We start from the raw sequence: 18534 nt of genomic DNA, 5'->3' as shown, positions 1-18534 counted from the left end.
ACTAATGACACATATTGGAAAATAATGGAAATCTTTAATAGACTGGGTTAGAGGCCGGGCGCGGTGGCTCACGCCTGTAATCCCAGCACTTTGGGAGGCCGAGGCGGGTGGATCAGGAGGTCAAGAGATCGAGACCATCCTGGTCAACAAGGTGAAACCCCGTCTCTACTAAAAATACAAAAAATTAGCTGGGCATGGTGGCTCGTGCCTGTAATCCCAGCCACTCAGGAGGCTGAAGCAGGAGAATTGCCTGAAACCAGGAGGCGGAGGTTGCGGTGAGCCGAGATCGCTCCATTGCACTCCAGCCTGGGTAACAAGAGCAAAACTCCGTCTCAAAAAAAAAAAAAAAAAAAAATAGACTGGGTTAGAAGACTAGAGGTGCATGTCCGAAAATATTAATAATTATTCAGCCGTATGATGAGATCACCGATTTTAATATTTTCTCCTTTTATACATTCTCCAGATTTCTCTACAGCAACTACATATCATTTTGTAATAAGATTTTAATTTTATTGATGCACAAAGCAGTTGCCTGGAATTGCAGTTCGTTATGAACCCAGGAGTTACGGTTGTAAAATAAACTATTGCTGATGTCACGTTTCCATTTCTCAAGCAGATTGTAAATTTCTCGGATGTAGGTCATCATGTTATAATGCGGGTTCCATTATTCATGATCTAAATAAAACACTTCTCTCTTTCTTGTGGTCCCTTCATCAATTTGGCCTCTACCGCAAAGGCAGGGGGATTAAAAATAAAATATCTTCTGACACGGGTTGCAGGTGTGCTCACACGTTGTGTGCGGGAGGCTTCCTGTTCTCTGCAGGGTTCACGCCCGGCTCCGACAGCGCCCTAGTACGGGGCGCACTGCAGTGTGGACTGCCGGGTATCCTTAGAGAAAGTTTTGACAGTAAGTGTGACGCCATTGTCGCCTCTGACCACATAAAAAACGCGCCATGCATTGGGTCGCTGTTACAGAGCACATGTATGTGCAGGAAGCCACACCACCAGCGCAAGTATTTCAGAATCAAGATCGCACTCCTTTTTCCCCTTCTAGGGAAAGGATTCCAGAGAAACACTGGGAAAACAGATGTAATCTCTTAGGTCAAAACTCCGGGTCTTCCCATAGGAAGGCCCCTGGGGTGTCATTCTGAGGCACCTATTTCCCCCGCCCCGCGTCCACATCCACGAGTCCACGAGTGCACGAGTCCACTAACTCTCCGTCTCCCGGGTCCCTATCACCTTCCGCCGCGGACACGCCCCCCCTAGCCCCGCCCCGCCCGCCTAGCCCCGCCCCACCCAGGGCGCGTGACGTCACCACAGGCGCCGTGCGCCGCGCCCCCTGTCAGGGGCAGCCATTGTTCCGCAGGTCGTGCCGGTAGCGCAGGTCGCGCCGGAGCTGGGTTCCTGCACTCCTCTCCAAGTCTGGTACCTCCGTCAAGCTGGGAGACGGCTCCAGTCCCTGGTTCTGAACACTCTGGGGTTCTCGGGTGCAGGCCGCCATGAGTAAACGGAAGGCGCCTCAGGAGACTCTCAACGCGGGAATCACCGACATGCTCACAGGTTAGCACCGGGCCGGGCCCTGCTGGCTTTCTTCTTTCCTTTCAACCCCTTCCACTCCCTTCCTTCTCTCCCACCCCGACAGTCCAGTGGGTGGCGTCGACCCCTTGCAGCGGGTAGTCGGTGGGGATCTTTCTCCGGCGCCTCTGGATTGTTGTCAGTCCTGTCGGGGACACCTGGGCCATCGCATCGACTGCTTTTGTTCTGGCCCGTGTGGGAAACAGGTGGTCACTGTCTCTTGGAGGCTGCCACATCCCTTTCCAGAAAACAGTTCTTGTTTGTTATTCATGGTTCTTGTTCACCGAGCCTCTTGTTGCCTTTTCAGAACTCGCAAACTTTGAGAAGAACGTGAGCCAAGCTATCCACAAGTACAATGCTTACAGGTGGGACAGTGCAGCGTTCTCGGGTAGCGTTACGTTCTGGGATGCCCTGTTTAGAGTGGCAGTTAACAAGACTGAGGGCCCAGTGGATATTTGGTCCATCTACAAGAAGGGGAAAAAAGCAAGCACCGAGGCTGGTACCTTACTCAGTATTTCTTGAAGAGCGTGGGCAGTTCTTTATAGGATCAATTCAGATAAGTTCCCAATTCTGATTGTAGATAGCTGTAGCCTGATATGTATTTTTCTCATTATCATACATGAATTACTAGAAATGCCGTGTAATTTTAACCATATTGAAACACAGCAGATGAAGTCCACACTATGAAATATATGTGGTTCAAGGAATCACATTTTTTCTTCTGGTTGGTCTGAAGCTGATCCTGTAGCATCTTCATCTCACCTTCATGGGGTCCTTTCCTTATCCATTTCACCAGGGGCCTTAACCTATTCATTCTTTCCACATCCACCTGCTTCTGCTCATTAGCCTTTATTTATTTATTTATTTATGAGACAGGTTCTCCCTGTGGCATGATCATGGCTCACTGCGGCTTCAACCTCCCAGGCTCAAGCGATCTTCCCACCTCATCCTCCTGAGAGTCTGGAACTACAGGTGCATGCCACCACACCCAGCTAATTTTTTTTTTATTCATTTTTTTTCTTTTTTTCTTTCTTTCTTTTTTTTTTTTTGTAGAGATGGGGTTTTGCTATGTTGCCCAGGGTGGTCTTCAACTCCTGAGCTCAAATGGTCTACCTGCCTCAGCCTCCCAAAGTGCTGGGATTCTAGGCATCAGCCGTGCCAGCCCTCCTTAGCCTATAAATATGTCCAAGTCCTTCAGCTCTTAAAACCAAAACCAAAACAATCTTAACTTCCCTCTAGTTAGCACCTTATCTCTTTTCTCACTTTACAGTTAATCTTCTTGAAAAATCTTCATTTCTTGCCTGGATTTCTTAATCCCTAGTCATTTAGTCATTAAGAAGTCTCAGTCCTTGCCTGGACCTACCCCTGCTCTGAAAATCCTCTCGCCTACATCTCATCTTACTGGACTCTCAGTGGTATTCACCCCTAGCTCATTCTGTGGAAGTCTCTTGATTTCTGTAATGGCACTCTCCCTGTTCTTTCATCTCTTCTGTCTTACTTTTCAATGTTGGTATAGGTTGAGCATCCCTAATCTGAAAATTTGAAATGCTGTAAAATCTGGATGATTGCCGACATGACGCAAGTGGAAAATTCCACCTCCGATCTCATGTAATAGGTGGCAGTCAAAACTTTGTTTCATGCACAAAATTATTAAAATGATTATATAAATTACCTTCATGGTATGTGTATAAGCTGTATGAGAAACGTAAATGAATTTTGTGTTTAGACTTGGGTCTCATCCCTAAGATATTATGTATATTCAAATATTCCTTTTCTTTCCTTTTTTTTTTTTTTTTTTTTTGAGATGGAGTCTTGCTCTGTCGCCAGGCTGGAGTGCAGTGGTGCAATCTCAACCCACTGCAACTTCTGCCTGCTGGGTTCAAGCAGTTCTCTTGCCTGAGCCTCCCTGGTAGCTGCTCAGGTAATTTTTTTGTGTTTTTAGTAGAGACAGTTTCACCATGCTGGCCAGGTTGGTCTCAAACTCCTGACCTCGTGATCTGCCTGCCTCGGCCTCCCAAAGTTCTGGGATTACAAGCATGAGCCACCGTACCCAGCCACAAATATTCTAAAACCTGAAAAAAATTCAAAATCTGAAAGAGTGCTGGTCCCAGGCATTTCAGATAAGGGATAGTCAACTTGTGGTTCTGACAAGTCTGCCTGCCCTTAGCCCTCTTTTCTTCTGTAGTTTCCCTGGCAATCTTGCCATTCTTGACTTTGAGATGCTACTTATGTCAGTGACTCCAAATCTGTGTCTCACTGGACTTTTCTCCACATTTTTAGCCCTATATTGTCTATCCCAAGTCAGCTCACTTCTTCCATTCCCATTCCACACAGTTCAGAGCTGATTGTGCTCCCTCCTTTCCTTACTTCTGTGACTTCCTATGTAAAGTAAAATAATTGTATTATCATCCATATATTTGCTGATTTAAAATCATACTAATATTCAACTTTGTATTCTATTTGAATCACAGCAGGCCTCAGAAAGGAGGTGTTTAGTTTTGAAGAAGCTCATGAGGGAGTGAGAGGACCATCAGTGTAGACAAATAAAATGTGCGAAGGCATTGAAACATGAAGGGTATAACTTTTTTTTTTTTTTTTTTTAGACGGGGTTTCACCATGTTGGTCAGGCTGGTCTTGAACTCTCAACCTCAGGTGATCCGCCCGCCTTGGCCTCCAAAGGGGCATAAAGTTTTCTAGAAGTCAGAAACTCAGTTTGCTTAAGGGGTATGGTGTGAGTGGAAAATAAGTCTGGAAAAGCAGGTAATTCCCTACCACCCCTGCATGCTCCTCCCTACCTCAATAGACATTTCTCTTTATTGCGGCCAAAGTATTCTTTTGAAAATAGTTATCTGATCTTGTCATTCTCCCATATTAAATAATTAAATAAAGTTTTCTCTTTACCTTGATAAAACCCAAATACATCATAGCATACAAAAGGGCTTTCATCTGATTCTTTTTCCCTTTTAGGCTTTGCCTCACAGGACCAATGACCTGGAACTCCTTGCCTTTCCTGAAATGATCCCCTGCATAAACTGTGCTTGCCTGCTCCTTTGCTTATAAATATGTCTTTTCAGACTCATCATCCGTCATGTGCTTAGAGAGTTCAGATCCAAATCTAAAGGGTTATTTGTGCTATAATAGAATGAATATCCAAGGTTCCAAAGACTATCCAGTATTTATGCTTTTGACTTAGCTGTACTATCACTTCTCATCAGCATCAACTCTAAATTACATTTTGCATTGAAATTTTAGACAGAATACCTTCGGCAAGCCCCCAGGGTGTATCCAGTCTGTCACCCAGATTAACAAACTAGATATGTGTGGAGGCGGGCAAGAATTACACATCACTGTCTTATGCTGAACTGAAATGGAAGCAGTTTTTTTAAACTCTTATGGGGCGAGGCAAGGTGGCTCACATCTGTAATCCCAACACTTTGAGAGGCCAAGGCGAGTTGATGGCTTGAGCCCAGGAGTTCAAGACCAGCCTGGGCAACATAGCAACACCCCATCTCCATTAAAAAAATAAATAAACTGATATAGGGACATAAGGAACACAGTTGAAACTATGAATTTTAAAATAGCTATCCAAGGGCTGGGCATGGTGGCTCACGCTTGTAATCCCAGCACTTTGGGAGACCAAGGCTGGTGGGTCATTTGAGGTCAGGGTTTGGAAACCAGCCTTGCCTACATGGTGAAAACCCATCTCTACTAAAAATAGAAAAATTAGCTGAATGTGGTGGCACACACCTGTAATCCCAGCTACTCAGGAGGTTAAGGCAGGAGGTTGGCTTGAAGCCGGGAGGTGGAGGCTGAGTCTAGATTGCACCACTGCACTCCAGCCTGGGCGACAGAACAAGACTCTGTCTCAAAAAATAAAATAAAATAGCTATCCATAAGAAGATCTGGTATCTAGTAATTCAGATGTGGCACATTTTTATGAGGGAGTTATGAACAATTTCTAAAAACCGGCTATTTTAAAAAGGGGCCAATGATATTTTCTACTTACTCCTAAAGAAAAAAAGACAGTTGGTCTCCCCATTCCTTTAGTATTGTTTATACAGTTAAAATCACTTTGTTGCTCAGTACAAATCAAAACAAATCACTTAATTACTCAGTACAAATCATACGTTGATGTGTAGGGTTTAAATTCATTTATTCTCAAATGTGGGGCTTTTCAAGATATTGTAAAAGTTAGACATATAGTAAGTAGTCTGTCAGCTCATCTGAGTTAAAAGTTTTATATGGTGGTAGAAAATTAGTTATCTTGGTGAAAGCATAAGCATAGATATTTGCTTGTATGTATATTCCAGTTTACAAAAAATTAAGGCCCCGCTGGATTTCTAATTGGTTTTCCTTTTTTTCTTTCCTCATAGAAAAGCAGCATCTGTTATAGCAAAATACCCATATAAAATAAAGAGTGGAGCTGAAGCTAAGAAATTGGTAAGTTTAGTTAGCATGTTGATTGAAGAGTTTGCAGGTGTACGAATTTGATGGGTTCCCAGCAAACCAAACTTGCCTGTCTGAAGTGGCCTTGACCTGCACAGGCTGATTTTGCTGCCCCTGATTTCTTGGAATAATATGCTGTTTCATACAAACTGTTTCAATCTCAAAATGTTTTTATTTGGGAGAAGATGGGTTAAAATTTTTAAAAATATATGTAATTACAGTTTTCTTTCTCTCTGTTACAATATATACATGTACTCACATTGAATTTCTACTTGAGTGTGAAGGATGCCAAATTAACATGGCTTTTTTTTTTTTTGGTGGGGTGGGGACATAGTCTCACTCTGTCACCCAGCCTAGAGTGCAGTGGTGCAATCTTGGGTCACTGCAACCTCTGCCTCCAGGGTTCAAGTGATTCTCCTGCCTCAGCCTCCCAGGTAGCTGGGAATACAGGTGTGTACCACCATGCCTGGCTAATTTTTGTATTTTTAGTAGAGACAGGGTTTCACGATGTTGTCCAGGCTGGTCTCCAACTCCTGACCTCAGATGATCCACTGCCTTGAGCCTCCCAAAGTGCAGGGATTATAGGTGTGAGCCACTCTGCACCTGGCCTGACATGGCTTTTGATTAGTCCAGGTCTTGATAGTTATCACTTCTTTTTGTTCTTTACCTATTAATGTTTCACAAATGTCCTCTGGAATTTAAATATTAATATATGATTATCTTTAAGCTTCTCAGGAGATGAGCCATAATTGTCCTTTTTTTTTTTTTTTTTGAGACAGAATCTCACTGTCACTCAGGCTGGAGTGCAGTGGTGGCACAATCACAGCTCACTGCTGCAGCCTTGACCCCCCAGTCCCAACAAATCCTCCCACCTCAGGCTCCTGAGTATCTGGGACTATAGGTGTACACCACCACACTCTGATGGTTTTTTAAAAAATTTCTTTTGTAGAAATTGGATCTCCTTATGTTGCCTAGGCTAGTCTTAAACTCTTGGGCTCAAGCAATCCTCTTGCCTCAGCTACCCAAAGTGCTGGCCCGTAATTGCCCTTATATTTTTGCCCTTTAGAGTCGTAACATTACCAAAATCTTGTACATCTTATGATTTAGTGGCAAATTGTCCACATTCAACATGCCACATCTTAACTTTGACTTTGTTACTCAGTACAAATCACGCTCTGATATATAGACTTTAAATCCTTGTGGCATAGACAGTTCTCAGCATCAATATATCCTCCTGAAATAAACTAAGTAAATAAGTTATAAATACATTGGACTTTAATTCTGAGTTTCTGTCTTGGTGAACTGACCCATTGTTACTCTCAGGAACCACTCCTGCTTCCATTAACTTCCTCTTTTATTCATACAGTACTTCCTTTTTTATGTTTGTTGCAAATAGCCTGCTTATTTCATAGAGAAAAACTCCTGATAAGCTCTGAAACACTTCATTTCAAATCTGAGCATATAAAGAATACAAAAGTATCCAAAATTCCTTCTGCATAAGACTGGGAATAATGTAAAAATCTCATCATTATTCCTTTTCACAATTATTTTAAGAATCACAGATCTGGCCGGGCGTGGTGGCTCACGCCTGTAATCCCAGCATTTTGGGAGGCCGAGGCAGGCGGATCACGAGGTCAAGAGATGAACACCATTCTGGCCAATATGGTGAAACCCCGTCTCTACTAAAAAAATACAAAAATTAGCTGGGCATGGTGGTGTGCACTTGTAGTCCCAGCTACTTGGGAGGCTGAGGCAGGAGAATTGCTTGAACCTGGGAGGCAGAGGTTGCAGTGAGCCGAGATTGCGCCACTGCACTGCAGCCTTGTGCCTGGCGACAGAGTGAGACTCTGTCTCGAAAAAAAAAAAAAAAAGAATCACAGATCTACCTAGCCCATTTCTAGAATTACTTCTCAGTAATTTTGACGTATTTTTCCTAAGGAAAGTAACGTCTCAGTAATTCTAGGAATTATTCTAGATTATTACTTCTTAGTAATAGAAATAATAGATTCTTTCTTCTTAGATTATCTAATCTATTACTTCTCAGTAATTCTAGAAAACTGAAATTTTCAGAATGACTACTTTGCCTTTTCTTCCTTAATGTTATATATAGAAAGTAGCTTGGGCCTGAATTGCTTGAAGTCAGTATGTTATTGAGTAAAATTATTGTAGCACTACCTGTAAAGGGAAAAATAATTGCCTTTTAAAAGAATCTTCTGATACAGGAAATGAGCCTGAGCAGTTTCTTTTTTCTAATCTGTTCTGCTTCCTAAATCTTTTGTTCATTTCTATCTGGTAATTGCTTTTTTTCCAAGCTCAAATATGCTTTCAGTAATTTGGGGACATTTATTAAACGTTCAAGAATATAAATGAGTGAACTTAGGTCTAAGAGGCAGTAGGAAATACTGGCACACCTATTAGTAAGCAAGAAGTTTAACTAAAAAGGACCAGTACACATTTTAGAAAGTTCAGTTTTACAAATACCAAAGTTGCAAAGTAAACAAGACACTCTATAGTGCCCATCAAATACAGGCAATGTGGAGAAAGCTGTGTAAAAAAGGATACTCATTTGCTGCCCATGAAAGTGTTGGTTGTTACAGCCTTTCCGAAGTCTGCTTTGTCAAAATGTATGTATCCTTTGACCTAGCAATTCCACTTTGAAGTATTTTTCCTAAGGAAACTAATAAGAGATATGTATCTACTAGGATTCATTCGTTCATAATTTTTGATCACTTCTATGTCAGTTACTAGGGATAAAGCAGTGAAAAGACAAGATCTCTGCTCTCCTAGAACTTAGATTCTAGAGAAGTGCTGCCCAATACAGCAACCATGAGCCACATTTGGCCATTGAGTTCTTGAAATATGGATGTCATGACTGAAGAATGGAATTTTAAATTGTAATCAATCCAAACTTAAATTGTCATATGTAGCTAGTATACTATGTTGGAATGTGCAGTTCCAGAGCAGTGATTCTTAGAATAAAGTGTCTGGACCAGCAGCATCAAGCATCCCCTGAGAACTTAGGCATATTCTTGGCCCTGCCCTAGACGTGGTGAATGAGAAACTCTCGGGTGGGACTTGACATTCTGTGTTGTTATTAACAAGTTCTACCATGTGATGCTAATGTATGCAGAAGCTTGACAACCTCTGTTCTAAAGGAAATTTATGAATATTGTTATACTGTCAAATAATTGGAAACAATCTGCATGTTTACCTGTAGGGTATTTGCTAATTAAATTATTATGTATTTATACAATGATATACTGTGCATCTGTTAAAGATACTATTGTATTTATTTATTGGTATGGAAATTTGCTCACGATGTATTAAGAACAAAGTATGTACATCACACATCTAATTCTGCCTATATATATAAGCAGAAAAGATGTCAAGTAATATATACCAAATGTTGGGGAATGAGGTTACAGATAATTTGACATTTCAGGATAATGAAACTGACAAGTGAATACTCTTCTTTATGTAACTCTGTATTTTCTAATTTTTCTACAACAAAAGTTAATTTTAAATAAATAAGAGATATTTATAATTATTTTGTTAGGGTTTCCCTTTTGCCAGTCATGTAGGATTCTGTCTCTGGGAGAATTTAATTTTTACTGGGGTTCAGTTTTCCATGTTCATTATTTCAAACCTTGTCATGTGATATTCATTTCTTTTTCATTTTCTGCTTTTTACTTTTATCTTTTAGTGATTTGGTAAGCATTATATTCATATGTCTGTTATATTTCTAATTTTCCATGTAGCCTGGAGTAGGAACAAAAATTGCTGAAAAAATTGATGAGTTTTTAGCAACTGGAAAATTACGTAAACTGGAAAAGGTAAAATTTTAACTTGTTTACTTCATTGATTATAGTGTCTGCCTTTATGACCACTATGTAACATCATTGCAGGGTGACTGATGCCACTCACTCTAGTGAGACTCACAAGAAAAGAGATGAGTGGAGTCGATGGCTTTAACTCTTCTATCTTTAAAATTTTGAATATGGTTCTATAAAATGTCCACTTGTTTTATGTGGCATTCAAGAGAGTGTTAGTTCATCATTTTCAGTACTATTCAGAAAAGAGATTATAAACTTTAACTAAAAGATTATTATCTTTTAGGATTTTCTATGCATAAAAACTCTCCCAAGCATTTTTATGGTTTTATTTCACCCCTATGATATAATTATATCACTTCTGATCTGTTATGAATAGACCTTTTTAAAAGTACTGGATAAATTAGAGAAGAGACATCTTCAGTTACTCTTATTCACCTATAACTCCCTAGGTTACCTGTGAATAACTTTGTGTGGATCATCCAGGCAAATGTAGATGGTCCTTCATGTCTTTTAGCACACTGGTATGTTTCCAATAAGATCATTTAAGTCCTCAAAGAATTATAGTTAGACTTTTTTTTCTTAAAGATTCGGCAAGATGATACGAGTTCATCCATCAATTTCCTGACTCGAGTTAGTGGCATTGGGTAAGAACTGTTTTTTAAGCAGACACAGTCATTGGTTGGTTTTATTTTTCATGTTAGCCAAGTAAATTACATGCTTTACATGCTATTTCTCAAAACCTGTACTTCTCCACCTCTGTACCTTAGCCATACGGTTCATCCTTCCATAGCTTATGATCTGAGGTCAGTTCTTCAGACAATGCTTTCTACTGTAAAAGCCCCATCCAAGGGATATGTTACCTCCTTCATGAAACCAGTTTGATTCCCCAGCCCCGAGAACCTCTCCTTCCTCTAAACTGGGCTGCCGCTTGCTCTGTGTGCATCTGTTGCCTGCTCCAGCTTGGCCTCTTTCATTTCTCTTAGCATGTTTATCATAGCACCTCATGAAATTGGGACAAGCCCTCAAGCTTTTTATATTTTATTATTTTTTATTGAGACAGGGTCGCTATGTCACCCTTGCTGGTCTCAAACTCATGGGCTCAAGTGATTCTTCCTCCTCAGCCTCCCAAGTAGCTTGGATTATAGGTGCACACCACCTTGCCTGGCTTCAAACGTTTTATAATGAAGAGATTACTATCTTAAAATTTGAGTTAGCACCAAGGGGGCCTTTTTTGACACTGGCTGAAGTAAAGATTAACATTGAAATATTAAGACTGTAGTGCTCTCATCTTTATGGAATGGTGCATTCCTTTGAATATAATGATTCGTTCTTTAAGTGGCAGCATTTTCACGAAAGTTATTCTAAACATATATATATATATTTTGAGACGGTATTTTGCTCTTGTTGCCCAGGCTGGAGTGCAATGGTGCAATCTCAGGTCACCGCAACCTCTACCTCCTAGGTTCAAGTGATTCTCCTGTCTCAGTCTCCCAAGTAGCTGGGATTACCAGCATGTGCCACCACACCCAGCTAATTTTTTGTATTTTTAGTAGAGACAGAGTTTCTCCATGTTGGTCAGGCTGGTCTCGAACCCCTGACCTCAGGTAATCTGTCCGTCTCAGCCTCCCAAAGTGCTGGGATTACAGGCATGAGCCACTGCACCCAGTCAACATACTAAATTCTTAAACCTAGTATATTGAAAATGATGGCCGGGCGCGGTGGTTCACGCCTGTAATCCCAGCACTTTGGGAGGCCAAGCTGAGCACGGATTACAAGGTCAAGAGTTTGAGACCAGCCAGGCCAATATGGGAAACCTAGTCTCTACTAAAAATACAAAAATCAGACAGGCGTGGTGGCAAGAGCGTGTAATCCCTGCTACTCAGGAGGCTGAGGCAGAAGACTCGCTCAAAACCAGAAGGCAAAGGTTGCAGTGAGCCAAGATCGTGCCACTACATTCCAGCCAGGGTGAAAGAGTGAAATTCCATCTGAAAAAAAAAAAACAAAAAAAACAAAAAAACAAAAAACAGAAAAAATGAGCATGACTCCTTGGGGACTAAAGGCCATTATACAATTTTTATTATAAGAATTAAAAAAAAATTTTTTTTCTTCCTGGAGATAGCCTTCTGTCATACAGGCTAGAGTGCAGTGGTGCTGTTATAGTTCACTATAACCTTGAACTTTTGGGGTAAAGTGACTCTCCCGCCTTAGTACTCTTTCAAGTAGCTGAGACTGCAGGCTTGCACCACCATGTGTGGCCAATTTTTGTATTTTTTTTTGTAGAGAAGAGGTCTCTCTATATTACCTAGGCTGGTCTTGAACTCCTGGCCTCAAGCAGTCCTCCCACTTCGGCCTCCCAGAAGTGCTGGGATTATAGGTGTGAAAAGCTAGATGTTTTACAGAGCATCCATTATCCTTTTTTTTCTAGGCGAGAGAACTGAAAGTTGAACATAGAATATGAGTAACCATGGCAGAGCCAGATTTGAACTCATATCTTCTGACTCCCAGTTCAGTTTTGTTTTTTCTATGCTGCTTTGTCTTCCTGACATCAGTATCAGTTTCTGTATCACAATGCAGTGGCGTTTGCATAGCTTTCTGAATGATAGAGGTTTATTTGTCCCGAAACACTTAGACTATTGTGCTTGTGTATTTATATATGTGTGTATGCTTTTCTTTCTGTTCCTTGATCCTGCTTTATTATGCTGTAAACTGATACAGTGAGAAGAGAGTCAGGAAATCTGGGTACTGGTCCCAATGCTACCACCAGCTTTATTTGTAACCTTAGCAAGTCGCAATATCTTTCTAGGTTTCAGTGTCCTTCCTTATGAAATGAGAGAGAAGTTGGGCTAATCGCTAAAGTTCCTTGTGCCCCCCTCCTATATCTTCAATTATTTCTGACGTTCTGATTTATTTATATGAACAAAGTGATCTTTAAGAAACCTAAATCAGATTTTATCATTGCTTGGTGCAGTGTCCTCTAATAGCTTTCCATTGCACTCAATAAAATCCAAACCTACCGCTACAGTTCCAACAGCACAGTAGAATGTAACACCTGTCTACTGCTCCATAGCTCCTCATACCATCACTTAAATCTATGCATCCTAGTTTTTCTCTTCTCTTTTTTTTTTTTTTTTTTTTGTTGTTGTTGTTGTTGAGACAGAGTTTCGCTTCTTGTTACCGAGGCTGGAGTGCAATGGCGCGATCTCGCCTCACCACAACCTCCGCCTCCCGGGTTCAGGCAATTCTCCTGCCTCAGCCTCCTGAGTAGCTGGGATTACAGGCACGTGCCACCATGCCCAGCTGATTTTTTGTATTTTTAGTAGAGACGGGGTTTCACCATGTTGACCAGGATGGTCTCGATCTCTTGACCTCGTGATCCACCCGCCTCGGCCTCCCAAAGTGCTGGGATTACAGGCTTGAGCCACCGCGCCCGGCCTTCTCTTCTCTTGAATAGGCCAAGCTCATGCCAGCCTTAGGCCCTTGCACTAATTGTTTCCGTTGCCTGAAATGTTTTTCCCATTGATCCCCTGTGTAGCTGGCTCTTTAGTAATTCAGACCTCAGCTTAGATATCATCTCAAAGACCTTCTACCACGCAGTCTAAAGTAGGACAGCCACACTGTTATATCATCCGATTTTAATTTATCCACCTAATATTATTCTTGTTTGTGTATCTGTTGTCTCTATCTACCCACTTACATTCTTATTCCTGCTATATTTTCAGTGCCCAGGAGACTATGTGGCACATAGTGGCCCTCAGTAAATCTTAGTTCAATGAATGAACAGTTTTCAAATGCCGTCCATACATGAGCCCTATGACAGCAGCTGCTTAGACATCTTTTTCATGTGTGAGTTCATAGTTGTCTTCCTAAAAATTGAAGTTTCAAGAATTAATACTTTGGATAAAGTTGAATATTACCAAAGTAGCCATGCAACATTTTAGCAGGTCTTGTTTAGCTTAATAGCAACTGTTCTTACAATTAAGACATGGTTGTTACAAGTATCCCAAGTTTCCCCCAATATTAAGATAATGCTTCTCTTTTTGTAGTCCATCTGCTGCAAGGAAGTTTGTAGATGAAGGAATTAAAACACTAGAAGGTGAGTATGACTGTAGATCATTAATTCCAGAAGGACCATTAACACTCTAACAAACTTCAACTTGAAAAACACATTCTCAATCAGTAGATACAAATGATAAGATTTTCTTTTTAACTCTCTAGTAGAATAGATATAGGGTATAGTTTATATAACCATCATAAACATTTTTAGGTTTGTAAATAACTCAGAGAAAACTAAGAAGACCAAGACCCAGTGCCAAGCATGGTGGCTGAAGCCTGTAATCCCAGCACTTTGGGAGGTTGCGGTGGGCAGATCACTTGAGGTGAGGAGTTCATGACCAGCCTGGCCAACATGGTGAAACCGCGTCTCTACTAAAAATGCAAAATTAGCCAGGCATGGTGGGTGCCTGCAATCCCAGCTACTTGGGAGGCTGAGGCAGGAGAATTGCTTGAACCCTGGAGGCAGAGTCTTACCCTGTCGCATAGGCTGGAGTGCAACTCCATCTCAAAAAAAAATAAAGAAGAAGAAGATGAACAACAACCAACCTCTTGGCTTAAAAGCAATGAAATAGTTATCATCTGCTGATTTTTCAAATATATAAATTGCCTTTGTTTCTTTAATAAAATTTTAGGCAATAAAATCTTACATCAGATTAAAAGCTGTTATATGTTATTGAGAAAGATTCTGTAAGAGATGTGTATTCGTAATTTTTTAAACTTTTTAAAATTTTTTTGAGATGGAGTTTTGCTCTGTCACCTAGGCTGGAGTGCAGAGGTGCAATCTTGGCTCACTGCAGCCTCCACCTCCCGGGTTCAAGCACTTCTCCTGCCTCAGCCTCCCAAGTAGCTGGGACTACTGGCACTCACTACCACAACCCGACTAATTTTTTTTTGTATTTTAGTAGAGACTGGTTTCACCATGTTGCCCAGGCTGGTTGGGAACTCCTGAGCTCAGGCAATCCCTCTGCCTTGGCCTTCCAAAGTGCTGGGATTACAGGCATGAATGTAATGGTTATTAAAGAAATTTTTGCTTTCAAAGAAGTGATAAAAATAGAGCCTTAACAAGTAATTATAAAATATTTTCCTATAGCAATCCTTTACACGTAATTCCATGTAAAATCCTTTAGCAACTCTTCATGCTTTTTGTGGGTGTATGTAGACATACAAATTCATTACAGCGAATCCACAGCATTTGGGATTCAGTATTTGTGAGTTCAGCTATTTGCAGGCAGCCCAATGTTTAGGTAGACAGGTTTTGGAGACTGACCTGGCTTTGAATCCCACCTCCACTACTTTATTAGAGTGGGATGACCGTGTTGCTTCAGTTTCACACCTACAGAATGGGTATTTGCGCTTCATATGATTAAATGCAATAATACATGTAAAGCAGTTAGCAGAGCTCTTGGTACGTAGTAAGTACTACTTAGAAATGGTAACCAACTCTTATGTGGCATGATTAGTAATAGTACTAAGTTAAGAATTTGTGTGAGCCACATTGCTGGAGAATGAACTCTACATATGTATCTCTAGAGGGTTTATACTTTGCTGCTTGTGGTGTAGACAGCTGCAATCATGAGAGAAATGATTGGCTAAAGGGGTCACGAATCTATGGGTTTCTTGGAGGTATTGAGTTGCATCTTTTGGGAGTGTCAAGGATCTACTGTTGCGGTTTTTATATTTCATAATTCACTGATAGGTAATACAACTATTGATATCTGTAACTATATATATATCTATATAATACACTCAGTATTTCCACTTCAGGTTTAGTCATATACTTTAGTGTTTTCTGTGTGCATAGAACCATAGGAAATATCAATTGCTTTATGTTTCATGAAGATGCTTATTTTTCTGCAATTTATATCTCCAGAGGGAATATGTGTATTTGTGAATATAAGGGAGCTTATAGACATTGCTTTTGAAGCATGCTTATCTTTGCTATTTTTTTTTTTTTCCTCCTCGCGCTTCCCCCTTGCTATTTCTTTAATGAGGCTCCCAGCTGGACTCATGCCCAGTAAAGGAACACCTGAATGGAACCGAGTCACTTTTTAGACTTAATATGGGATGTTCTGACAATTTTTAAGTTAAAAAAATGAAGATATAGTAATAGTTTTCCTTTCAACAGGATTTTTAGCACAATGACTGCACAAATCTAGTACTCAGTACTAATGGAATGAACGGGTGCATGAACAAATGAACAATATAAATAAACCTAGTTAATCAGAAAATATTTAGAAGTTATGGTTACTGCTCTTAACAATAAATTAAACCATATTGATTCTTATAAGGTTGTTTTTTGCTATAGTCAGTAAAGTTTGATGTGATTATTTTTTGTTTGTTTGTTTTTGTTTTTGTTTTTTTGAGATGACGTCTCACTCTGTCACCCAGGCTGGAGTACAATGGCATGATCTTGGCTCACTGCAGTTTCTGCCTCCCAGATTCAAGTGATTTTCTTGTCCCAGCCTCCCGAGTAGCTGGGATTACAGGGGCGCACCACCACACCTGGCTAATTTTTTGCGTTTTTAGTAGAGACGGGGTTTCACCATGTTGGCCAGGCTGGTCTCGAACTCCTGACCTCAGGCGATCCACCTACCTCAGCCTCCCAAAGTGCTGGGATTACCGGCGTGAGCTGTTGTGCCTGGCCTGATTCTATTATGTTTTATCTACTATTTTGTTATGTAACGCTAGTTAAAATTTTGTTCAGTAAATAAAAAGGACCATGAAATCAGCCTTTAGGTTTTACTACATTGATTTGAAGAGTCACTTTTTTTTTTTTTTTTTTTTTTGAGACGGAGTTTCACTCTTGTTACCCAGGCTGGAGTGCAATGGCGCGATCTCGGCTCACCGCAACCTCCGTCTCCTAGGTTCAGGCAATTCTCCTGCCTCAGCCTCCTAAGTAGCTGGGATTACAGGCACGCACCACCATGCCCAGCTATTTTTTTTGTATTTTTAGTAGAGACGGGGTTTCACCATGTTGACCAAGATGGTCTCGATCTCTTGACCTTGTGACCCACCCGCCTCGGCCTCCCAAAGTGCTGGGATTACAGGCTTGATCCACCGCGCCCGGCCTAAATGATGGCATTTTTTTTTTTTTTTTTTTTTTCCCGAGACGGAGTTTCGCTCTTGTTACCCAGGCTGGAGTGCAATGGCGCGATCTCGGCTCACCGCAACCTCCGCCTCCTGGGTTCAGGCGATTCTCCTGCCTCAGCCTACTGAGTAGCTGCGATTACAGGCTCGTGCCACCATGCCCAGCTAATTTTTTGTATTTTTAGTAGAGACGGGTTTTCACCATGTTGACCAGGATGGTCTCGATCTCTCGACCTCGTGATCCACCCGCCTCGGCCTCCCAAAATGCTGGGATTACAGGCTTGAGCCACCGCGCCCGGCCTGAAGAGTCACTTTTATCTAGCTCTTCATATCTGAAATTTTTGTCTCATTGTGTTTTCAGACATTTCGGTGTATTTGTTCCCCAGGTGGTTCTTTGTAAAAAAGGGTCATTGAGTTTAGCATTTTCCCCCAAAAGCATTTGAATTAACATGTCAACTTTATTTATCTTCTATACAGATCTCAGAAAAAACGAAGACAAATTGAACCATCATCAGCGAATTGGGCTGAAGTAAGACAGCAAATTTTCTTTTGATTCTTGAGATATAAAAGTAAAATGTTTATAGATATTCTTTTATACACCACAAGGACTCTTCTAACTTAGATAAACCAAACCATTTTTCTATTCAGAAGTGCTAAGATTTGTGGAATTTTTTGGAGTATCTGCCTGTGTTCACAGTGCTTTCGCTTTTGCTTTCTAGTTTACTTGTTTTAAGGATTTCTCTTATTTATTTATTTATTTATTTATTTATTTATTTATTTTGCTGTAACAGGGAACTTCCTTTTAAAGTATCGAGGACTGAGGGTATCAGCCAGTCAGCAGGTGTTTATTTCATGCTCACATTGTACAAAGCACTGCACTAGGTCTGGGGTAAAGATACAGAGAGGTTCAGTGTAGATTTTAAGGAGTTTATAATCCACCTGAAGATAGGACATGACTGTGAAAAACTAAATTTAAAAAAAAGAAAAACCTCCCACCTAAATAACTATACAGGAATAACTATTAGGCATGTTTCTATATCAGCATCAATAATTGTTTTGTATGCCAGATACAGTTTGGGAACCTGCTTTCTAATTATTTATAGTTACAATACATGAGCACTCTATGTATCTCTTCTGGCATTTTATAGTGTTGTTGGTGATTCAGTCCTAATAACCTTTTGAATTTTCCTATTGATGCTTTATCATAATTTTTTTTTTTTTTTTTTTTTTTTTTTTTTTTTGAGATGGAATCTCACTCTGTTGCCCAGGTTGGAGTGCAGTGGCATGATCTTGGCTCACTGCAACCTCTGCCCCCCAGGTTCAAGTGACTCTCCTGCCTCAGCCTCCTGAGTAGCTGGGATTACAGGCACGTGCCACCACGCCCAGCTAATTTTTGTATTTTTAGTGGAGATGGGGTTTCACCATGTTAGTCAGGCTGGTCTTGATCTCCTGACCCGTTGATCCGCCCACCTCAGCCTCCCAGCATGTTGGGATTACAGGCGTCAGCCACCACACCCAACCTACCATAGTATTTTAAACT

General features: G+C 40.8%; 1 protein-coding gene across 2 annotated transcripts in view; it reads left to right on the top strand.

The window, feature by feature from the left end:
- Positions 1 to 1330: 1330 nt before the first annotated feature.
- POLB (DNA polymerase beta) overlaps positions 1331 to 18534 on the top strand; it is a 33156-nt gene continuing 15952 nt past the window's right edge. Inside the window, exons 1-8 of one of the 2 annotated variants that reach the window (XM_074383818.1) lie at positions 1331 to 1560; positions 1883 to 1940; positions 2452 to 2547; positions 5949 to 6015; positions 9780 to 9854; positions 10440 to 10498; positions 13898 to 13947; positions 17472 to 17523. In XM_074383818.1, the coding sequence (XP_074239919.1) occupies positions 1500 to 1560; positions 1883 to 1940; positions 2452 to 2547; positions 5949 to 6015; positions 9780 to 9854; positions 10440 to 10498; positions 13898 to 13947; positions 17472 to 17523 (518 nt within the window). In that variant the 5' untranslated portion in view covers positions 1331 to 1499. The remainder of the gene's footprint in view (positions 1561 to 1882; positions 1941 to 2451; positions 2548 to 5948; positions 6016 to 9779; positions 9855 to 10439; positions 10499 to 13897; positions 13948 to 17471; positions 17524 to 18534) is intronic. The other variant, XM_003942388.3, reaches the window with a different exon arrangement.

Source organism: Saimiri boliviensis, chromosome 13, assembly GCF_048565385.1.
Source record: "Saimiri boliviensis isolate mSaiBol1 chromosome 13, mSaiBol1.pri, whole genome shotgun sequence".
In the NCBI taxonomy this organism is placed as follows: domain Eukaryota; kingdom Metazoa; phylum Chordata; class Mammalia; order Primates; family Cebidae; genus Saimiri; species Saimiri boliviensis.
The sequence above is the reverse complement of the archived record's forward strand: the minus strand, read 5'-3'. Positions and strand labels throughout refer to the sequence as shown.